This window comes from Amphiura filiformis, chromosome 20, assembly GCF_039555335.1.
Source record: "Amphiura filiformis chromosome 20, Afil_fr2py, whole genome shotgun sequence".
Taxonomy (NCBI): domain Eukaryota; kingdom Metazoa; phylum Echinodermata; class Ophiuroidea; order Amphilepidida; family Amphiuridae; genus Amphiura; species Amphiura filiformis.
The window spans coordinates 3,609,315-3,635,010 of NC_092647.1; the positions used below are offsets into that span (position 1 = coordinate 3,609,315).

At 36.7% G+C, this 25,696-nt stretch overlaps 1 protein-coding gene across 1 annotated transcript in view; it reads right to left on the minus strand.

Moving 5' to 3' along the window:
* Positions 1–565: 565 nt before the first annotated feature.
* Positions 566–25,696, minus strand: part of LOC140142649 (unconventional myosin-Va-like) — a 281,256-nt gene continuing 256,125 nt past the window's right edge. The window contains exons 33-42 of the mRNA XM_072164650.1: positions 22,115–22,217; positions 18,459–18,497; positions 16,050–16,277; positions 14,257–14,408; positions 13,814–13,903; positions 12,396–12,546; positions 11,678–11,880; positions 10,351–10,436; positions 9,343–9,517; positions 566–8,440 (exon numbers count right to left, since the gene is read on the minus strand). Coding sequence (XP_072020751.1) covers positions 8,201–8,440; positions 9,343–9,517; positions 10,351–10,436; positions 11,678–11,880; positions 12,396–12,546; positions 13,814–13,903; positions 14,257–14,408; positions 16,050–16,277; positions 18,459–18,497; positions 22,115–22,217 — 1,467 coding nt within the window. The 3' untranslated portion in view covers positions 566–8,200. The remainder of the gene's footprint in view (positions 8,441–9,342; positions 9,518–10,350; positions 10,437–11,677; positions 11,881–12,395; positions 12,547–13,813; positions 13,904–14,256; positions 14,409–16,049; positions 16,278–18,458; positions 18,498–22,114; positions 22,218–25,696) is intronic.

Consider the following 25,696-nt stretch of genomic DNA (forward strand, 5'->3'; position numbering starts at 1 on the left):
ATTTCAACAATTCCAGTGAAAAGAAACTTACACTTTGATTGCTGGATATACCAACATTGCGAATAAAATTTTGGTCTTAAACAGGGTGGATGTAATCACTAATTGGGCTATTCCAGTTGAAATCCATACACCCCTATGGAAGAAATGACCTTAATCTCCCACACAGGGAGTGTGAATTTCAAATGGGGTTATCTGAATGGTGACACCATTTGAAATTCACACTCCCTGTGTGGAAGATTAAGGTCAAGTCTTCCACAGGGGGTGTATGGATTTCAACTGAATAGCCCATTATGACCTCCTCTTTATTGTACTTTTTGTGGGTTTGTTAAAGTTTGTTCGGCTTATAATTGGCAAAAAATTTTCAGTTGTTACTGCGCGCATCAATAAAGTCCCAACTGCAGTCCCATCAATTCACGTAAGTGTGCGCCAGTCATACAACACACAAGTAGTATAAGTCCTGCGCCCAAAGGCATGTATGCCATTCATTACACAAGGTATGAGTCACTTTTTTCTGCCAATTATAAGTCGAACACACTTTAAAATAAAAACAGACATAGAGTCAATATTGTTTGCACAATTACCTCTTCTCCTCTGCATTTTATTAAATGACATCTCGTACTGTTGCAGATCAACAAGGAATTCCAGGTCTATTTTGTTACGACTTTTTGCTACAATATGCCTAGGTGTGGAAGGAATAACAACATCACTTTTACTTAATAAATAACTACTTTGGGTAAGGTGGCTAATTGTGGGGTTTACGTGATATTCCGACAAGTTTTCTTTCTAGAATACTCTTTAATCATAAATGTCTGAATATTTATATTAATGAATATAATTAATATTAACGAGTATTATTAATATTAATGAATATTATTAATATTAAAGAATATTATTAATATTATATCAATATTAATAATATCAATTACGGTAATAATATTAAAATTAATAATTAATAAATATTATTAATGTTAATTAATATTTAATATTAATAATATATAAATATCTGTCTGAACACAGTAGTTAAAAAGAAGTCAAATTCTGAAAAGCGGTGTTCGCCTGATTATAATAAAATTCTGAAAAGCGGCGTTTGTCCAATTGTAATAAAATTTTGTCTATACTAAGATCAGCTCATAATAGGTGAGAATGATTCATTTTTTGTTACTGTGTGAGTCTATTGAATAAAGTCCTAAATTATGCCTGTGTAAATTTGCAACAAAGTTTCGGTCACATAATACGCAAAGCACAGTTAGCGTAAGTGCTGCACCCAGCTGCGTGTACACCATTCTATAATATTAATCAACAATGTTATGAGTCCCACCTATTACGAGCTGATCAGAGTATAGAAACAACATGTTGGAATTAACGTAATCGAGCAAACTTGTCAGAATATCACAATTTGACCTAAATTCTCTGATGCTACAAAGGAGGGTGTACACAGCTGAAAGGAATATTGCTGGTGAATAGCTTATGCTACAATATTTACGATTTACGTTAAATATATATATATGTATTTATATAATATTTTGTGTTATTCTTGTTACAAGAAGAATATATTGTATTATGTAACAACCAGACGTTATCCAACCCCTAACTAGGATTAGCATAGCATGATGGCAAATCCTGTTACTAGGGTTAGTGTTTATAACTTCACATCATATTGTAATATTTTGCTAAAATATGGCTCCTCAACCTCCGTTTCTGCAAAATAATATATTTCTCCTTATTACAGTGCAGTTATAGCAATAAAAAATTTACATTTTTAGACCAATTTTTAACAATTTTTTAGTGAACACAATCTCTACCCGATTCTGATTTGTTTTCAAAAGCAAGAGGTAGCAATATCTTATAACCTGGATCAACACATCTTTTAAACCGGCTTACCAATTTTTAAACCCTAGATAACAGGTAGCAATATGTTGTAAACGGGATCAACACACCTTTTAAACCAGTTTACCAGTTATTAAATCCTAGATAACATGTTAATCTTACGGATGTTAATGCTTCATCCCCACTGATCCAGATTAGCAGTTAATTAACCTTATTTACCAGCTATATAAACTGGTTTACATTGACCCCTTTGAAGCCACTACCCAGGTTAGCATAACCTGATTACCCGTGCCTGCAATCTCCCCAGACAAAGGGGATCATATAAAGAGTCATCATACGCTTCTCCAAATATAATCCTACATGTTATACAAAAAAAAATGGAACTAAAATACAATACAATATAAACAACAAATTATTTGGATGCAGTATACATTTAATATAATCACAGCTTCCTGGGATGAAATAAAAAATAGGGGCACAAAAATCGCCGTCAATTAATTTCTATATGTACATATTTTTCTATACAATAGCATATTTTCGCAGCTCACTATTTTTGTGTGAATTCTACGCGGTTCGTTAAGTATAGAAATCATAATTCTAAACATTTATAATACACATATTATTCAACCATTATATTCAACAAGGAAAAAAAAGACTGTACATTTTGCATTGCAGTAAACACCATATAACAAACCAAATAATTCCTAATCAACATATTAATACATATTTTATCAAGTGATTACAACATTCAATTAAAATTCAATTGAATTGACTTCAATTAAAACGTTCCTATCTGAACCCTTATGGAATGTCCAATGTATTTTGTTTGTGTACTAATTATTTACTTGTAAACAGTATAAACAAAAATATTCTAAAAACGTGGTGTTTGATCACATTCCAAACAACATCAAATAAAAACAATAATTTAACATGTGTTAGTGTGGCAACGTTTATTTTAAAAATGATTTAATTGTGCCCATTTGATTTATCTTCATACCGTATTTCTTTTTAGGTGACAAATTGAAGACAAAAAGTAGGTATGCAATACTATCATAGAAATTTTGTAAACATATATTAATTTGGGCATAGAGTGCTATTTGGGGTGACATGCTTTGCATTAAAGGGTGACAAGCTCCACATATCACATGTCTTGGTTTCAAAATGAAAAGACCTATCAATGGGAGACTAGGGATGATAGTACACAAAGTTCATCACATCACCCTTATATGCTTCAGCATGGACCATGTTTCAGCAGATTATAATGGTTTATGATTCAACATTCCTACAAATTATGTAATAATAAATGCACATGATGAACTTATTTAAAGCAAAATATACATACATTCAGCCAAAGAAGTTGGGGTTCTTTCTTACTTTTTGATATAATCATTTCAAATGGGGGGGGGGGGCGGTTTTATGATGAAATTAGAAAATACCCTTCACTTAGCACCAACTAACAAACTTAAATCAAATTTTCAAACTTAATCAAATTTTATATTTTGTAAGTGAATTTCATCTTACCGTACAATGGGAAATACAAATGTTTAATATGATAATATACCAGTCAATATATCTTGCATATTTTATGTAAATTGTAACTCAAAGAATTATTTTAAAAGTAAGTTCAATTTTCTGAAGCAAAACAAAAAATGCAATGCTCTTACCACTAACATTTCCCTAAATACATTGCACATTTGTGTTTTATGTACAGTACATATAACGTTAGGCTGGATATAGATGGATACTTGCCCTGTGTTTGGGCACTTCAAATGTGTTGCAAACGTGAGCAAAATCAGATGCATTAAATCCTTCTTCTGCCTCAAGGCAGTGACATAAGTGTGCCCTTAGTGGACACAACATTTAAATGCACACAAAGACAGAATTAGTATGTGTATATCTGAGCAATAACATCGCTACCTTGATGTAGCAAAATCACTCCGTTTGACACATATGTGCAACACACTACTTTCCAGTAGATTTACACAAGTTTGGTGAAACAAAATTCAAATTGAAGCCCAGTATAATGTCCACATTGACTACCAGATGTACATATTCACTGAAAGTCAGCTATCATCATGTTCACTCAATGGAAGGAGACTACACAATCACAGCTATTGTGTTAGCATGATGCATAGAATTAGACTGGAGAATTCAGATGCTGCCATGTTTGAATGTCACATATGGTGCCTCCATATTGTGCTGTCATGTGCACAGTAACACACCTTAAGTGCAAACCATTGTGACACTCATTCATGCTAAATATTACCGATTTCGGCCTTCGTCAAAAATGCTGGAGGTACAAAGTTTTAATCTCCATAGGTGACAATCCATCATGGTGGCGGATATTTCGCACCATTACATGAAAAAACAGTACGGGTTCCAACTTCTTCAGAATAATTCTATGGGACAATTACTATATAATTAATTAAACGGAGGCTTAAACAAATTTCTCCATCAAAGAATACATCACTCTTTTCCATTTCCAATATGTACTATAGATGAACATTTCCCATAAATTTAAGGCAAAATATGATTATGTTTCTAGAATCTATTTGAAATTGAATCCAATATTTATAGATGAACCAATACTATTTTATGCATATCAAATAAAATTTCATTCTTTTAAACATCTCTTTTTAATCATATAAACATGATATATATATTATTTTCTATAAATTGAAAACCAGATGCAGAATTTCAGAATAAACTAATTTCAACTCGACAAATCATGATTTTTTTCGCAACATTTCTATTCCTGGACCTATACTATACCCATTACTAAGCCTACACTCATACTAAGTTGTTGTCAACTATAAAACATGAAAACGCATATTTTTGCACATAAAGCATTAACTCTAATAATTCAAATCAATAAAAAAAACATAAGTACAAAATACAAAAACTCTGATAAAGTATTATTTAGCAAGATGTTTTAAGCAAATCAAAATGAATTCAAGCCATTCCTTCTAGATCTACTCTAAGTAGCATTGTATAAAGTAATTAGATCATTCGATCCCCAGGGCTTTAAACCCTGAGCACCACCTGCCGATCTAACATTGCCTTTGATTGGTCATTACATAATATCTTCACTTTAATCACCAATCAGAATGGAGCTTTGCAAATAATTCACCCCAATTTTTTTGCATGGTGAAATTATTCTAACAATATTGCTGATTGGTCCAATCGATAATGAAAACTTCTTTTTGGCCAATCGGCAGGTAGGTCTCATGGGGTTAATGGCCCCGGAGCCGATCAATATTTGATTCACATTTTCTTTTTGTCTTTCAACATTTTGCAAATAAAAGTGGTCCCATGCAAATTAACAGAAATAAAAGCGTTAATTAGTTAATTGAGCATATGACTTCACATCTTTTTACGACATTCATTCCTGCTCTCAAACACACTTTTTACGACAAAAAAACTTGCACATGACTTGCGGAAGAAACAAAATGCTCCAAAATATTTGCAAAACATAATAAAAATTAATTAATTCTAATTGTGAGTGCGGTTCTAAGAATGAGGTAATATTTTTTTATCATCATTACTGGACATCAATCTGGACCATACCTTCATGCCGATTCATGTCGGAATAATAAATTCCTTCTTTGTCCCATGCCTAATATACCAGCCAAATATTTTAGTATTTTAGTTCTGCAATATTTTACATGGAATACTATTTCTCCCTACTTTGGCATGACATGAATAAAGCTAAAGGTATTGGAAGCCAAGATAAATGAAGTTTTTAAATTTTTGTTCATACCAAAATTGAAGAGTCTTTTTTGAAAACTTATTTTCTCTTTTCCCTAATTTGCTTTTCAAGCATCCTGTAACACAAGGTGCTATTCCAATTGAAATCCATGCCCCCTATGGAAGATATAATCTTAATCTTTCACACAGGGAGTATGATTTTCAAATGAGGTTATACCTAAATGGGTGACTCCATTTGAAATCTACACCCTCTGTGTAGAAGATTAAGATCAAATCTTTCATGGGGTGGATTTCAACAGGAATACTCCACTGTTATAGTTTCTTTCACATTTCTTTCTTATTTTTATGAACATAATAGTTAAATTGGCAAATTATGACAATTATTACGGACAATAAATATTTGATACTATGCATAGATACAATGGAAGGGGCTGACAGGGATTAATTATACTACTTGAATACATATAATAGTTAAGTTGGGTATATTTATACACAAATAGATGTTTTAAATAGGGAAAAGATTGGGAAAAAAGAATTGTATATTATAGAGTGTCAATAACTTCCAATTTAAAAAGCATGATGGCTTAAAGATGGGTTTACAAAAAGTGAGTAATAGACCAAATGAAATAGGCTTTTTTATTTAAAATCCACACTACCCCTGTGGAATATTTTGGAAATACCTTCCACAGGGGGAGTATGAATTTGAAATGGAATGGACACATTATGCAGCTCCATCTTAAGTTCACACTCCCTCTGAGAAAGATTCGACCTGAATCGTCCACAGAGGAAGGGCGAGTTTCAAATACAGCTGCTAATGTGTTCATTCCATTTGAAAGTCATACTCCCCCTGTGAAAGATTTTTCCAAAATCATCCACAGGGGTAGTGTGGATTTTAAACGGAAAAGCCATGACCTGTAACCATGTTGAAGGGCAAGGAACCTACATGGCAGGTTATGTCACATGCTGTATATAGCACAGGTGGCCTGCTTCAAGTAGTTTTAAATCTTTTTTACACATCAAAGGGGCTGCTGCAACTAACAGATATTTCATTTTGTCTACAGAGTAGGGACTATACATAACAGGGGTGGGCAATATCCTTGCATAAGTCAGTCAACAGGTTGATGTTACATGTACTTGGTAAATCCACCAATGCCATCGTCATGGAAAACCACATACTTTGCTGGCGCCACTTGACCTTTACTGACCCCGACAAGGATGTTACCCATCTGGTGGAGCTGGCAAGACAAATCTACTCTTTGTGCATCAGTAAAATACATAATAATTCTAGTATTAATCTCTACATTTGTAAGTTGCTTCCAAAAATGTGTCGTCACGAAACTGAATTTTGGAATACAATTTGTGCTTTTGAAGTAGACAGTACATAAATACAAACAAAATCTTCAGGAATATCAAACTGAATCTATATATACTTAGTATAGTGGTATATTCTTCACAGTGCTCGTTTGAACCGCATCAATCCACATTGATCCACTGAATGAGTATCGCACCCTCGCGATTGTAAGTGTATCAATGTGGATTCAAGCAGTATTGGTTTTTACTGAATAGATCCCATTTTCACTTTCCAGTAATGCATATGATATCATCTGTGGATCATAAATACTACTTCACACAACTCCACTGCACATGCATTAAGCATAAATCACCAAGTATACATACTAGTGTTTGATGACATACATGTAGTTTCTGTTCTGGAAGTATTTCAGAGAGTGCAAAAAATGGTCCATACCCTGTGTAACAAGCATATGTGTGTTTTCTTGATCCACAACAATCCACATAGATCTACAACAATGTAGAATAAACATCTCTATGCAGAATGCTTCATTGTACTGGGGGGGGGGGGGTAATGAGCACAATTTCTACACACTCCACTAAATAAGGTGTGTCCACAGCTTGTAGTAAATGGGTGCTCACAATGGGTGTGCTGGGAGTGCGACACAGCCAGCAGGTATCTCCTCGATAACAATTTGTGCTAAACAAGGAGCTTGACAATCTGGAGCCTGTTTTAGATTTGTTTTCAAAAAGTTCATATAGAAAGTGCCCATGTACCTCTGACCATAATAGTGATTCGCACCTGCTCGACATTCAATTGAGCTAGGTGCACAACCTCATATTGGTGGTATAAGCTGAACCACTAGCTACATGCAAGTGTATCCATTTTCTGAACATTTTAAAACAGTTCATTCTTCCCTTCAAATTGACTGCTAATCCAAAGCATGTACACTCCCTATCAAGAAACACCTCTATGAACCAATGAAACCAAATCAACTGCTCAGTGCTAAAAGTGGGTAAGTGCAATAGCTGCCCTGTGAACATTTTACAATTTATACACAGTATATTGTACTCATCTACACATGGCAGCTATTGCACTAACCCACTTCTGGCACAGGGCAGTCGAAAATCTGATCTAAAACACACTCTTGCAACTCATCTATTTCAAAGCTATGACAATCACCTTCACATTCAATATAAATAACAACGTTTTGTGTCACAATCTTAACCAATAACCAATATCCTTATCTGGCATTATAAAAAAAGTCATCTTTGGGGTGGGGAAATCATCCAATACGGATTAATTTAATAAAACATTAACAAGATCATAATTTCTTTTCCATAAAATAACTACGAAAATGAATCACATCCTAGTTTACATCTTCCTCAAGAATTGTAGACTGAACGAATCGGGAACGTTGATTTCCGTGACGAGTACCGATGAGGGATTATATGGGAATACGACGGAGAAGGTGTGTTTGGCGTCAATTAGTAGCTGCGTCTCCCTCCTGGGATCCGGTCTCTTGTGCAGACGGGCTTGGACCTTGCGGATGAACGATACCTCCGTTCTCTTCTCGTACTCGTCTGGGGTGTATAAGTTGAGGATTTTGACAATCTGAAGTGAAAGAGCAAGAAATTACAATTAAATGGGGCTGTTTTTGCAACATATATAAGTTTTAACTTAAAAGAACACTTCACTTTTGCAGTAGGTTTCCTTGACAACTTAATTTTGTGCTTCAGAGTTTTAAAAAAAAAAATGCCAACTGGAATTTTCTATTACCGTACTGACGCGAGTATAGTCCCACCTTCGAGTAAAGTCCCACCCCCAAACTTTGAAAAATGTTCACCCAAAAACGGGGTGGGACTATACTCGCATCAGTACGGTATTAATAAAAGAAGTCTTTTCAAAAGTTTATTTATGCGGTCGTCATGAGGTAAGTTGCATGAGATCTTGGTCAATATTAATTGCATCATGAAACCCCAACATTTTTAAAAGGGATACAGGAAAAATGTCAAGCATAACTTCACTTTTTCAATTTCTTTCAAAACCTAAACTTAAAGAACAAAAGCCTGTGTAGCCAGCCTTCTCCCCCACCCTCCTCAATTTTGGACTACTTTCTTTACACGGTTGCTTCACATTGCAATTTTCTGAATTTTTTCGAAATTTTAAACCAAAAAATCAAAATCAGCAAAACATGGAAAAAAAAAAAAAATGTGCGGTCAAAAATTTAAATTTTAAAAGCTATGCACAAAGTCTACCAAGAATTGGTAAGTTCTTTTTTTTTTTGTAGCGGGCTCACCGTCGGACAAGTTTATAACTGTCAAGCTTTCCTCATGAGTAGCTTGGACTTCTTCAGGACAAAGTTTTTTCTAAAAAGAGCGGTACACTTAAGACTACCACCAAACTTTTTACATTAGCAGATCTTCTAAGACTCGTATTTTCCGTAGTGGAAGAGTCTTTTTGGGACCACTATAAACTTGTCAGAAATAAGTTGCACTAAAAAGAGTTGTTTTTACCTGTGTGACAGTGAGTTTGGTGCACGCTTCACAAATCAAGTCGACGCCATCAACGGTTCGCTTCTTGACTTGGAGTAACTGTGCCACCTGCACCAGTGGTTCTAGCGTCTCTTCCATTCCCATATCGTACATGCGTGTGCTTCGTAACCATTCCTCTAACTCACTCATGTTGTACCTGCAAATAGAGAAGAAAGTGATACAACATGCATTTTATTATTTCCATGGGTACTGTCCATCTCAGCTTCTAACAATGTTTTTGATTGGTTACACAGAGGCATGTATCATATAATGAGCCAATCGGAGATATGGTAAGAATAGTCAGTAGGGCTGAAGGGCAAGAACCACAATACCACAAATATAAATGCGCTTATTGGCTCTCTCAACTTATTTCTTATAAGATCAATGTATTTACACTTGAAACATATGGTTTCTGCCATCCCCCTCGTCTTAACACCTTAAAGATGAAGCCCCGCCAGAGCAGTTCCTCTGGGGTGAACCAAACCTACCTGGTTATCAAATTAATCAGTGACAAGTTTATCTCTGAATTTGACAGGTGCTAATTGATGCAACAACATTAAAATATCAATTAGCACCTGTCAAATTCGGAGATAACCTTGCCACTGATTAATTTGATAACCAGGCAGGTTTGCTTCACCCAGCAGAACTGCTCTGGCGGAGCTTCCTCTTTAAGGTCTGACTACCTTCTTCACCTTTTGGTATGATATAGAGTAAGGCACAACATCTTATTTCATCCTATAGAGCCATCGGTGCCCCGATAGGTACCGATGGCTCTCTCTACCGTATTCTGAACATTTATAATGTGCTTTCATTTTTTTATTGAATGAAAAATGATAATACTATGCAAATGTTAATAATTATGCTTAATGCAATTTATTACATCATCAGGGTATGATAGAAAGTGTCATCGGTACCAAACTGGGCACTCATGGCGCTATACGACCAAATTCGATGTGGTGCCTAAATGATTTTTTTTTATATCAGACCTACCTTATTTGTACTCCTTTGGACCAATGGCACATGTCTTTCCTCAATAGAATATTGTTAATAGTACTGGCAGTAACCAAATAGAAGCACTGTAAAGAAAACAACAAAATTAAAAATATTACAAAATATCTCAAAATGTTTGCACAATATGTCAAGATGATATTAATTTCATCTTAAGTTGAGAGGAGCATCATGTTGGATTCCACAGTAGCAGATTTGAATTGCATGCCATAACCTAACCCTGAGGGTCATAGAAGGGGATTTGTCTGTACGCTGGTGACGCAACCACTGATTCTAATCTGCCAACTGCAAAATTCCACATTGCGATACTCTCAACATGAGACAAGACACACTGTCGTTTACTTGGGGTGTATACTTGCATCATACAGGGTGTCTCTGAAAGAACTGTAGTGCTGGAAATGATCATTTCTTCTGAATAGGTTACATGCAACTGCATTACAAGATGGCACTTAACCATGTCATCAATTGGGACAATGCAAAAATCCCTAGCAAGGAGTGTGATGCTAATGCCAGATATGTCAAGAAATCATTATGGATCAGGAAGCGAGGACCTAACATCATGTACAGAGATGAGGGGGCCCAGTATCTAAGTCATGTGTATGATCCTCTCCTGAATGTAAATACACCCTCTACAGTTGGGATACGTTCTACCGGAAGTAAGGATCTACCTATTGACCATGATAGGCGAAACCGGTAATAGTGAGTAAAATATTTTGTTTTGTTCAAAAGAAATTGATCTTACGGCATTTATATACTTTTTGAATTTTGAAACCTGACCCTCTCTGTATTTGAAATAGACAAATTTGACCAAAAAATTCCAATGCAGCAATCAATGACTTACACCAGATCATCAGACACTGCGTATTAGGCATGCATTGTTCAATGCACATTTATTTTGACTTGCGGAATGTGATTAAATTTAGATAGCCGTTTTATTGCATCAACTATTCAGATTTATTTGGTTTGGGCATCAAATTCCTTGTATTAAAAATGCAATTTGATATGTCTGATGTGCTCTCATGTCTTACAAAAAAATATGTGAAAATGTCGCTATCCAAGCCCTTAACAAATTTAATAACAATTTTACACCATCTAATTCTGTCGTTCGGATATCACAGCTTTTACTCCATCTATCACACTTACTCCCCCTGGAGTGAAACTTTGCATTGGAGTGTATAGGGATATTCCTGTTTTTGTTCATTCTTTTCGCTTTGACACAATGGATAACATTTTCTTGGACAGAAATTCAATTCCACATTTTCCCCAAGCCTGCTTATAACCCTTGACCTTTGAACCTATGTTGACCTACCTGTTTGATGACTTGCTTGGTCAATTCTGGGTCCATCCCATGCTTGCTCATGACCTGCAGGTATGCAGCCAGCTGCTTGATTAATGAATCAATTGAGACGTGTCTCGTCTCGTAGTCCTCGCTTACGCTTGCAGAGCGCCCTCTAAGACCGGTTGGTTTGTTGGTGGTTAAACCTGCACTGTCACTTTCTAACATTGACGGGACTATGTATATAAATAAGCGAAATACAAATAATCAATTTCATCATCTAAAACAGTTATTTACAAAATATGAACCTTCTGAAGTTGTAGCAGCAGGGCGAAAACCGCAAATCGCTAGGTGGTGTGATAAAGCAAAATCAGTCTAAAATCAGGCATACTTAATTTTTAGTTTTCTGTATGATTGCAATCATTTGTAAAGCTACATTTTACAGAAAACCCCATTGAAATTGAACATTTAGTTCCAAAGATATGAACAGTTGAAATGTTTCCACAACAATAGGCAAGAAATTATTTCCTTTGTTTGGCTATATCTGAAAATCTGATTGCTACTCAAATAATTCCATTTTTTTGTGTGGGGGAGGGACTTTGTTCTTCTTCGCAACATTTTGTTGGCAATATCCCTTTAGCATGTCCTGTGACAGCAAATATGTAGCCTAAATATAAACTGGCTCAGACTCTCAGACAGCTGTGTCCAAAAAAATCAAAAATCAAAAAATAAGAAATTCAAAGTAACTCACCAATCATTGGTTGAATCTTGTTCTCAATGATGCGTACCATCATCTGATAGATATGTACACCCAGGTCATTCATAACCTGCCTGTATTCAGACAGATCAAAGTTTCTCAAGCAATGCTCATTCTGCCTATCGGAATTTTGGTTGGAGAAATTCTGCAAAAAAATGTCATCGGTTATAGGTGTATAAATGCATGCAAATAGTTTGAAAAGCAGGGCTAAAGCTGAATTTATACTCCATCACTGAGCAACAAGTAATTAGTTTTTAGGCAATGAGGAAGAGCAATTTGATAAAAGCCAGCTACCTCATTGGTCAAATACCATCGCTAGTCGCTAATTAGCGATGGAGTATAAACTCAGCTTAAAAAGTGGTTATTCTTGACTTATCATAGGCCATATACAGTGTTCATTCCTGATTTCCCCAACAGTTTTTCTCCTATATAAACATCGTGGAGGAGACATAATGTAATATTTTTGTTTTAATTCGGCAAATTATACTGCTTCGCAAGACTCAAATGGATTATTGTGCTATGAATTTATAAAATATCACATTCTTACTTGGGATTTTGTCAAACACACATTTTACTTTTAATAATGACACTGTCTTGTCCATCACAAGAATTATTCAAAAAATTCAAATTTGAGGTATTACTCACAGATTCTCCTTAAAGAGTTCAAATTTGCAGAAATTAAATCATGCAATGTCATTGAATGTGTATGTAACAACTAACATGATCTAAAGGTGTCATTGTTGATGTTATTTGGCAAGACCCATTTTTCCATATATTTAAAAGTATTACTGCTGCTTTTTGGCAAATTCATTGTAGTATTTGGCAAGGTCCTTCAGCAGTGTCCTACTGCTCTTCCTAAGTATCGCATAAAATGAAATAGGTCATGCGACGTTACGCAGCTTGATCGGCGAATGAGGTGCAGATGTGATGATGACTGGATTCAATTAGCCAATCCGAACCCCAGAGGATGATTTAAGCACTTCCCAGCAAGTCTTGCGGTTAGCACAGCTGTGTGAGTGAACATGACACCACTGCCGCCCACTGCATACACACGTGCATGGTTAAATTTGAATTTGGACAGATATATTTACAATAAAAACACCTTCAAAAAGTTGGTCGATTTCACATTTTATGTTATCTACAGAAGGTGTGAATTATCCTTCATGCATACATCACTTTAGATCTGAAATCGACCAAGTAATAATGACACACAGGCAATTCTAAAACAACATCTTTTGCACAGAGTTCAATGGGAATTGAAAAGTAAAGTGGCAGTTGAAACTCTAGTGATAACACTTTTACAGTGCATGATGGGGCTTCCTTAAATCATCCTCTGTCCGAACCCCATGTCCATGTTTAAGCTGTAAACAGCGCTGCGGAAAAATTATAGTGATATATATAAGATTACTAACCTCTTCTCCGCTGTACTGTTTGAGTATGTGTAAGAGTCTGATGGTATTCGTTAACCAGAATGAAACATATTCAAAATCTTCAAAGTGTTTCTGGAAAAAGAACACAAAAAATACCAAATTAGTTCCATACTTATAATAAATAGACTAAACAATTTATCTGGAAAATAACTGAACTAACCCAATTAATTTAACTTTTTTGTTTGTTTGTTTTATTTCTTCTTTAACCTGGGACACTCAATCAGTTGAAAACACAATTAATCATCAGTTCTTCCTTGAGGCCCAGGGAAGTTTTAACTTGACAAAACTTAAGAGATGGCGTCAGTTTGTCAACAATAGCCTCGAGCAAACTTCAAAGAATCATATGGGTCAAGTTTGTGTTACCTGAAATGGATTAACGGATTAATTTCTCTGATGATCTAATCCTGCCAGTGTCTAAATATTACCTTGACTGTTTTCTTGATACCATTGATGACTCCAGCCAGTAATGACTTCACTTTCCTATCATCGTTCATGTAGTCGGCATGACGTATACACATGAAGATGACGTACGCAGGTAGGCCTGGCAAATGACCTTCAGCATGTTTGGGTTGGAAGTCTGCGGAGGTAAAAAGTACATCAATAAATCTATATGCCTATGTACACAGCACTGGTTAATGGTGAAGGAAAGAGGGTGGAGGTTAAAAACAAGTTTAGGCTTGTCAGTATGGCTAATTTTACCAGATAGTACAACTTTTCCATAGATGTTGGGCCTAATTTGGGGTTCCTCTGAAGAATTTTGGATGCTCAGGTTTGGATGTTACCTATATTGCTAATCAAAGAAAATCACAGCAGCTTAATTGTAGGTATATATCAGAGGTCACCTAATATGAAACTGCTGGAATTAAACATTACTAAGTGCAAAAATAAATAATTTGTATATCAGTAGCCTTGAAGACATCTGTCATTCCAATTTAAAGCACTGGCTTACACATAAATCACCTGTCTGAAACTTTTTTAAAATACATTTTTGTCAATTTCTATTGCAGACCATCTGTCCTCTTTTTACACATATGTATTAAGCTAGCATGCAGCTGATATCCCAGCATTCCTATGATTCAAAACTCTGGAATACCCCTTTCTTCAAAAAATTTAGTATCAAACATTTTGTAGCCAACAATTTTTTTTTTTTTTTAACAGGACTGGGGGACAATAGCCATAGATCTGTTACAACACATGAAATGGTTGCATATATATATATATATAGGCAACATGCATCTGTAACAATAGGTGTATAGACCACTTGGCATCTGACGCCATTGCCCGGCAGTATGCTTGCAAGCGATTATGGCAATTTCAATTGTTCTTTGCCCTGCAGTGTGGGTACGCATCGTAGTCTGCTAAGGGCACATGCATTTTAAATCGCCCGCCACATTTCATATAGTACAGGAAAGCCATTGAACAGTGTAGCGGCTCGTTCGAGCATATCGATAGACGAGTCCCTCGCCTTTGTTGATAAACAGTGATGTCAAGTGGTCTATAGGATAGGTGCCTGTAGAAATGTGTTGTATATTCGATGTAGAATCATGTTTGTATTGAAATTAGCAGGAAAAATTCTTCAGAAAGTGAAAAGGCTCACCACAAGACACCAGATAAATATAGGATCCACAACTTACAAGTTTACCCCAATGCTTTTTGAAATAAATGATAAAAAATATATTTTACGAAATGTAGGGGTGTATGTGTAGCCTTATTTGTTTTACACATCTGGACCAATTTGCAGCATCACACATCAGTGCGTCCAGTCACAATGGCTCATGTGAAAAAAAAAGCCGCTCAACTCTCAAGCAATAGAGTAGCCCAGGCCTATTCAAGTGTTTGTTATGGAAAGTTGACTGCTATGGACTACGTGCAACTTTTAAAACAGCCTCTTTTTCACATAATGAACCATTGTGACCAAACGCGATGATGTGTGATGCTATGAATTGATCCATATGTGTAAAACATATAAGGCTGCACAAATCTTTCTTTACATTTTGTAAAATATTTTTTCCATTTATTTCAAAAAGTGTTGGGGCAACTTATAAGTTGTTAATCCAATATATCAGGGTCTGTTGCTCCAATTCAATCCCTCAGCCAGCAAAATATGCCCCAGTAGAAATATATTACAATCAATCAATCAATCAATCAATCAATCAATCAATCAATCAATCAATCAATCAATCAATCAATCAATTAATAATCAAGTATCTGTACCCACCTGTGATAATTGACTTGATAAATCTCTGCTCATCATGCGGCTGGTATTCCAGCATCCCAAGTATCTGGTACTCCTTATGCCTCAGCAACGGCGAGTGACTTGGATGTTGCGCTTCATTGACGTGGTTGTGTGGTATAGGCGCCATGCTGTTGGACACCATCGATGACGCTTCCGAAGTAATTGAGGGCGCTGCTGATGAGACTGGAATAGGATGGGTAGTAGGGAACTCTACGGTAATTACCATGGTTACGAGTGAGTGGTTTTAAGTGTCAAATTTGAAAGGTATGCAGAGGATTGTATAAGGATGAAGTGATAAGGTGTTGATATAGATTGCACGAGTTTAGTATATACATGTAGATTGATAGATAGAACAATGAAGATGGACAGCAAATTATGTATGGGCTCAAATTCATAAAGACATACAGAGAATCATTAGTCTTACTACTACATACTTTCACATATGTACATGTATTCAGGGCTTATTGTGAGGTTTGCATATCACAAAATAGGAGCTGTTATACCCCTCCTCTATGGTTCACGCCATCTATGGTTCACCCCATCTATGGTTCAAAGACGCTGTTTGTGAAGGTATTTTCAACCATGGAGCTTAACCGTGGAGCTCCAAGGTTGCAATGAAGGTACCCACAATTGGTATGTGTATATGCACTCCAGTTTGAATGCTGATGCAAATGCACACGCACACACAAAATTAAACAAACATGAACATATAATGAAAACCTAAATCAAAATGATCAAAAACTGAAATTAAGTAAGAAATCCTCTTCTGTTCTGTTAATTTGAAAGCTGTCAACAAAATCCATCATAACTTCATGTTGGACAGTGAAACTTACAATATATTTCAATTGCTTATGATGCCCTGTATGTCTTTACAAAATTAGGGCCAGGGAGATACACAAAAGTTACTAGAGCAATATGATGACAGCGCAGCAAAGATAGTAGCATTATGGTTACTTGGCATTGGACAAAAGCAGTTTAAATCACTACCAAAATAGCACCAAATTCTGTGTATAAAAAGCTACATTTTTTTCATTACAAAGTTACATAATTTTTGTACTAATTTGTTCCCCACTTAATAATAGCAAGACAAACTTACGCAGCAAAACAAAATATACTATTACATTCTTTCACTTAACAAAAATTATACTCCAGTTTTCACAAAAAAATCATCATATGTAAAAAATACAAATAAATGTTTACAACAGTGGAGACTGTTGCTTTTGTCCAAGCCTTTGAGTGATATATACATTGTTTGGTTTGATCAGATCAAAGATGTCTTTGGGAACAACCAAAAGATTGAATATGTCCTGTAAAAAAAGCTAGTTTCGTTCGGGACGGGTTAAAAATGTAGAGATGTCTCGTATGCCCTTTGAAAAACATCAATGTTATATTGCCCTAAGGGAAGGGTCAGCTATGAAAGAAACTAGTTACATTTATAGGATATCATCAAGCTTTTGGGTTGTTCCCTTATTTTGAAACTTGAATGCAATGACCACAGCATGCATATTATAGCCAAGTTTTATGACAATTTTCAAAATTGTGCAAATCTGCACTCCAATCTGAAAAGTGTTCATATACTATAGGCGGTAACCCATGGTAATACCAGGTATAAAAATTTTAAGTATTAACATTTTACCCTACGACAATTTGGCAGCTTATCAGCTCTTCTAAATACTTTTGAATAATGTTTGGTAGAAAAGAACTTGCAAAATGAACGCTCACTACAGCATTTTGACTATGCATTGCATTCATTTGACATCACTGATTTGATCACAGAAAAGGCACTTTCAGGCAGTTTGAGCATTTATCAAACCTTATTATAACTTACTAACAGAAACAGTAGATGCAACTGTTCCTGATAGTAACAGGGTTCAGATTTTTAACATAGCAAACATTGGGCTATTCCATTTAAAATCCACACTACCCCTGTGGAAGATTTTAGAAATATCTTCCACAGGGGGAGTATGAATTTCAAATGGAATTAACACATTAGCAGCTCCATTTGAAATTCACCATCCATCTGTGGAAGATTCGGGTTGAATCTATCTCAGAGGATGCATGAAATTAAAATGGAGTTGCCCAATGTGCTCATTCCATTTGAAATTCATACTCCCCCTGTGGCAGATATTTCCAAAATCTTCCACAGGGGTGATGCAGATTTTAAATGAAAAACCCAATGTTTCAGATTTTTAACACAGCAAACATTGTGAACAGGGATGTGGTAAAGGCATCACACTTGGGATTTTTTATTTTATTATTTATTTTTTTTGGCTGGAAGGTGGGGAAAGAGGGAATATTGACAAGAAAACACTGCAATAAATAATTCACACGATAGTTTTTCAAACTTTTTTTTAAACATTACACCACACTGTTACCATCGTCAACCCTCACCTGGCACTATAATTTCACAAGTCCGATTTTGATCATCCGCTTCAATAGGCAATGATAATATTTTTCAAGATAATAATAATTCCAAGTTAATATTTTGATCAAACTTTTCCTAAGCAGGACTACGGAAATAAATTTACAATAAGATACTCAAACCATCCTGAACATAAAAGAGCTAATAAAGTAATAGTTTTGAAGTGTTGTGGCTGCTGCAAATAAATAATGTGTTTGTGAGTGAACAGGCAACAAAATCAACAGTGGCTATTCCAGTTGAAATCCATAACCCTTATGGAAAACACAACCTTAATCTTTCACACAGGGGGTGTAGATTTCAAATGGGATTCACTCATAACCATGTGTGCAATAGGGGGTGTATGGATTTCATCCGGAATAGCCTCATATGTAAACTGTGCACAATAAGTATCATTCTGTAAACTTGGAAAATGCTTAGGGAAACAAAAGAATTGAAATTAAAAGTTGTGGAAAGTACAGAGAGGTAATTTGAAATAAACACACTGCTTCAATCATATTTGACTGAAGAAATATCAAATGTCTTTTGGTTCTGCTTGCCGGAATCATTTTTCCTTGTATTATTCGTAGGCAATTTTAAATATTTTGTAGGCTATTTTTTAAATTTGACATTTGCCCATTCAAATATTTGCAATTTTGCTTATAGAGGTCACAGCAAATATAAAGATGTCAAAATGTGCATCTGCATCTATTAAAAACACATATTTTCCTAAAAATTTAATTATTATAATTATGGGCTATTTTGCAAGTGTTAAACTTGCTATGCACAGTTTACAATGATTCAAATTCATGAGCTATGTCACTTTAAAATGAGGAAAAAATGATACATAGTTGAATTAGTCAGATGGCTTTATAAATAGCCCACAGGGGACAGAAGGAAACGTAAATATAAGGAAACATAAATACAATGATTTACATGACAGATGAAGTGAGGAACATATAACAGAAGGGACATCAAACTGGGCTATTCTGGTTGAAATCCATACACCCCCTATGGAAGACATGACCTTAATCTTCCACACAGGGAGTGTGAATTTCAAATGGAGTTACCCATTCAGTGTTGTCTGCTCCAAAACTGGCTATTCAGGTTCAAATACATACACCCCCTATGGAAGACACAACCTTAATCTTCCACACCAGGAGTGCGAGTTTCAAATGGAGTTACCTAAATGGGTGACTCCATTTTGAAGTCTATACCCCCGTGTGTGTGATTAAGGTCATGCCATTCAGAAGGGGGTGGATGGATTTCAAGTGGAATAGCCCATTTAGACATAAATATGGAGTACTTCAACCAAGTGAGTCAATAATCGTATTGACTATGAACTTGAATCATATGACGTAAACAATTATTGCTGTTTGAGAGCAGCATAAGGAGGTTGTGGGCATATCATCGGGGAGGTGGAGTTGGGTGGGGTGGTGGGGGGGTACTGGTACAAATGACCATACGGCGATGCGGTGCTAATATGGATCTCATTTCCGGGCATCTTGTATGACAAATTAGGTCAATTTTGGTATAATTTTTTTTTCAAATTTTTCAAAAGAAAATACCAGGGATGAATTATCTACAATTTCTGAAGACTCTGACCTTATTTGTATTGAAGTTATTATTATGGTAGAAAAGAAAAAAATTATGAGAATTTTGAAAAAATGATGAATTAAGTCAATGCATGAACATGTAAGTAAATTTGTACCCAAAGGAGAAATAACCTCTACATTCTTTGGTTCACCTCAAGCACGGTAGCGACGTATGTACGTATTTCTCCGGTCTCAGTTTAGAATTGTGTGATTTAAGTTAATCATGCAGAGAGCATTTGCACATGGTTGTCGGTACACTTGCACCGCAACCGCAAAAAAAATTGATGTCACTGCTGAACTTGAAGCGAACCAATGTAAAGTATTCTGATCATCAACAGCCAAAAGTACAATGATTTTAATGTTTGCCATACTATAATCTGAGGAGTGGACATGAAAGGAATGGAGTTATTTGAATCAGTGACGGATGATCCTACTACCAACCTTGTTCCTGACTAGCAGCATCAGTAGAAGTGGAGGGTTTTTCTGAATCGGTCTTTTCTTTCTGATGAGCTGCTTCTTTTTGTTGCACTGATTAATTAAGGAGTAAGTCACAAGACAACATATCATGCATACTGACAATAAGACAAACACATTGCATGCAAACACACCCCACGTCACACACCCATATAATTAAACAGTTTCACTCTCAATGATTGTTAGTGTTCACTCCTACCCCCCCCACCACACACACATGCTCTCTCCCACACTACAATACATTAAACAATTAAGAATACACAGGTTAATGACATTATTGGAAGCAATGTTTTTGACCTGAGCTTTAAGATCTCAAGGTACCTAAGAAGCATTACTCAGTGTGATACAACACAACATGGACAAGGTAGGTTAAATCAGGCAATATGATTCAAGTACAAAATCATTGTTAAACAAGCAATGTTAGTCGGGTATCTACCAGGCTTTAATGTGCATCCCCCCCCCCCAGGACTCTACCAAACCAAAGTTGGTTTGGTAGAGTCCTGGGGATGCACATTAAAGCCTGGTAGATACCGGACTATGTAGGCAAGTAGAAAAAGTAGAAAAAGTAACACGGCATATGAAAAAAAGTAATTAGAGTAACAGAGAGTAGAGTGAAAATAACCTGGTCTCATATCAAGTTAAGTTATTAGGATGTAACAACTCATATACAACAAGTTTTGTGACGATCTTTTATATCGTTGTTGGGCAGGAAAAACCTCCTGTGTCATTGACCCCTGAACATGTTTAGAGCAAAACCTCCTATGTAACCTTTGGCTGTTTTGTTTTAAACATGTTCAGGGGCCACAAGTACATAGGTTTTTCCTACCCAACAATGATATCTTTTTTTATATAATCTAATAGGAATACTACTGGAAATAATAAAGAGAGGCAATAGCGACTGTAGTCCACTTGGCTTTCATGAAATAGTAGTGTCTGTGTGTGATACACATGCGATCAAAGGCGTGTATCAGTAGGATGCAGTCACTTCGCGCCATAGACATACCACCTAGACCTGTAACTGCCCATCCCTAACCATGGCAGTAGGTGAAGCCACGTATCCAAGGTGATTTTGGTCGGGTGGTCGGACGCGGAGAAATAAGCGTTCATGTCTGGAACGAAAAAGCGATCGCTTTATGCGTGATTGCTGCGCCGTTATCGCCCGCGTCAAATGCAACATGTTCTGTAGACGCGAACATGTTTGCTTGTTTGCGTCCAGGTTGCGTCCTTGTCAAAATCGTTGCTAAGCAGTGTTGACTTCACTACGCAAACCAAAGTCATAGGTCTAGGTACTTGTTTGTCTGGGCTTCGCGCCGCATTGCGCGCCACAGATGCACTGCCTTTGATCGTGTGTGTATGACATGTGAATACTACTGAGAAAGCCAAATGGACAATAGGACAGTATCAAGAAAGAGAATGATTATACACTTTTTAGCTGATCATATTCTGTGGATTACAAGATGAAATATTGTCATCTTTACTGTATTGACTCTTTTTTTTTGTATAATGATAAACGGGTCACAGAAATTGGCCAGTGTCATTCTTCTGTGGTAGCAACATAAACTGTAATATAATAAACTTACTGCTTTCGTGTTGTGATTGTGTCACTCTCTTGTACGCAGCCTTCAACTGTTTCTTAAGCTTCTTCACATGTTTCTCAAGGTATTCATTCTGTTCCAATAGGTCCTGTAATAAAATATACAAGATTATAACATTGGTGTTATGTAGGTAATATAATCACATTGCTGTATGTCATGACAAGGCAGTGACTAATGGCTATAATAGCATATACATAGCTAGTAGTTTAAATGAAAAATTGAACAAAGATGTGGTCACAAAGAGAGGAATGTGTTGCAATGAATTTGACTTATTTGTACATTTAAATCAGTACCCTGACCCACGTGTTTATTGGGGCTGAAGAAAGTCTAGCGAATTGTACACAGAAAGCTACCCAAAGGTGAGCTATTTTTAAGTTGTTTGAGAAACAAGATTTGTTAAATACCCTGATTCATCTTGCTTGGGATCTGTGCTATTGTTGCTACAATTATGTAGGATAACAATTTGGATACAGAAGAAAGATACATGGAGACATTTTTAAAGATTATGTACAAAAGTGTTTGTTTTGTACATAATCCTGTATAAAAATTTTACTTGCATCTTTCTTCTGTGTCCAACTTGACATCCTACATGAATCGGGGAACTTACAGGATTTATATATTACCTAAATCATACCAAATGCCAAAAAAATCCAAAATGCAGGATGGTTCCCCTGGAGTGGGAAAGGGGTCAGGCAAGACACAGATCACACCAGTATAAGACGTCCATTGCCAAATGGTTACAAGTGAATCATTAACCAACTCTAACCTGCCCTTGCACTAGTTGCTGTAATTAAATCAGACAGTTCTGATATCGACTGACCAAGGTGCTATGACTCGATAACTGTGCCACAATCTGACACTTTTTTTGCAGAAATGACAAAAGACAAGTCTGCTATAATAGACAACATAAGGTGTCCTGCATACTAGTTGTTGTAATTAAATAAGACGGTTCTGGCAAAGACTAAGTCTGCTGATGTGCCATGATAACGGTACCACTCTGACACTTTACGCAGACGTGACGTAAGACATGTATGTTATAGACAAGGTGGTCATCCTGTGATGCTCTCACCCTCTTTGATAAACCCAAGACATGTCTGCTACAGACAACCTGGCAGGCCTGTATGTAGGATTTTTTTGGGAGGGGTGCTGATTTTGAAAAAGTGGACTTTTTTCCAAGGGGAGGGCGATTTTGTGTAAAGTGGACTTTCTTTCCTAAATTTGGACCTTTTTTGACCAAAAAAGCGTAAAAAACCTGATTTTTTTTGCTCGCTACGTTCGCAAATTCTGAAATTAGTGGAGTTTTTGTATACTTTTACAAATTTGGGGAGTTTTTGTATACTTTTGCAAATTTGGGGAGGTGCGATCGGACCCCTGCACCCCCCCTGCGTACGGGCCTGCAACATGGGTGTCCTGGTACACTCTTTGCTGTAATTAAACAAGACAATTCAGACATAGTCAATCTATACGACATGATAACTGCACCACACGCTGACACTTTACGCAGACGTGACGTAAGACATGTATGTTATAGACAAGGTGGTCACCCTGTGATGCTCTCACCCTCTTTGATGAATGCAAGACATGTCTGCTACAGACAACCTGGGTGTCCTGCTACACTCTTTGCTGTAATTAAACAAGTCAGTTCAGGCAAAGCCAATCTAAATCTGTTTATATGATATGATAACTGTACCACACGCTGACACATTTGGCAGACGTGACGTAAGACATGTCTGTTATAGACAAGGTGGTCATCCTGTGATGCTCTCACCCTCTTTGATGAATGCAAGACATGTCTGCTACAGACAACATGGGTGTCCTGGTACACTCTTTGCTGTAATTAAACCAGACAGTCCAGGCAAAGCCAATGACTAAATCTGTTTATATGACATGATAACTGTACCACACGCTGACACATTTGGCAGACGTGACATAAGACATGTATGTTATAGACAAGGTGGTCACCCTGTGATGCTCTCACCCTCTTTGATGAATGCAAGACATGTCTGCTACAGACAACCTGGGTGTCCTGCTACACTCTTTGCTGTAATTAAACAAGTCAGTTCAGGCAAAGCCAATCTAAATCTGTTTATATGATATGATAACTGTACCACACGCTGACACATTTGGCAGACGTGGCGTAAGACATGTCTGTTATAGACAAGGTGGTCATCCTGTGATGCTCTCACCCTCTTTGATGAATGCAAGACATGTCTGCTACAGACAACATGGGTGTCCTGGTACACTCTTTGCTGTAATTAAACCAGACAGTCCAGGCAAAGCCAATGACTAAATCTGTTTATATGACATGATAACTGTACCACACGCTGACACATTTGGCAGACGTGACGTAAGACATGTCTGTTATAGACAAGGTGGTCACACTATGACCCTCCCTCACCCTCTTTGATATACCCAAGACATGTCTGCTACAGACAACCTGGGTGTCCTGGTACACTCTTTGCTGTAATTAAACAAGGCAGTCCAGGCAAAGCCAATGACTAAATCTGTTTATACGACATGATAACTGTACCACACGCCGACACATTTGGCAGACGTGACGTAAGACATGTCTGTTATAGACAAGGTAGGCACCCTATGACCCTCTCTCACCCTCTTTGATATACCCAAGACATGTCTGCTACAGACAACCTGGGTGTCCTGGTACACTCTTTGCTGTAATTAAACAAGGCAGTCCAGGCAAAGCCAATGACTAAATCTGTTTATATGATATGATAACGGTACCACTCTGACACTTTACGCAGATGTGACGTAAGACATGTATGTTATAGACAAGGTGGTCACCCTGTGATGCTCTCACCCTCTTTGATAAACCCAAGACATGTCTGCTACAGACAACCTGGCAGGCCTTTATGTAGGATTATTTTGGGAGGGGTGCTGATTTTGAAAACGTGGACTTTTTTCCAAGGCAAATTCTGAAATTTGGAGTTTTTGTATACTTTTGCAAATTTGGGGAGGTGCGATCGGACCCCTGCACCCCCCCTGCATACGGGCCTGCAACATGGGTGTCCTGGTACACTCTTTGCTGTAATTAAACAAGACAGTTCAGACATAGTCAATCTATACGACATGATAACTGCACCACACACTGACACTTTTGGCAGACGTGACGTACGACATGTCTGTAATATACACGGCGGTCATCCTGTGATGCTCTTACCCTCTTTGATGTAGCCAAAGTAAGACATGTCTGCCATAGCAACCTGGGTGTCCTGGTACACTCTTATCTTCCTTGATGTAACAAACTAAGACAAGTCTGGCAAAGACCAGGTGCATAATGGTATGACGAGGCACTTTCACATCATGTCTCAAGGCCACTCAATAGTGGTACGCCTTCTCCACAGATAAACTGACACCCCCTATACGTGACAATCCACCACGAAGTGGTAGTAAAGTCGGCTCTATGTCATTTTCTATTTAATGCAGATTTTGAAAAAATGCACTTTCAGCTTTAAAATGAGACCTCAACCAGCTTCATCGGACATCTGGAAGTGATGTAATGGTTCATCAAAAGTCAAATTCCTCATATATTTTACATAGAAATCCATA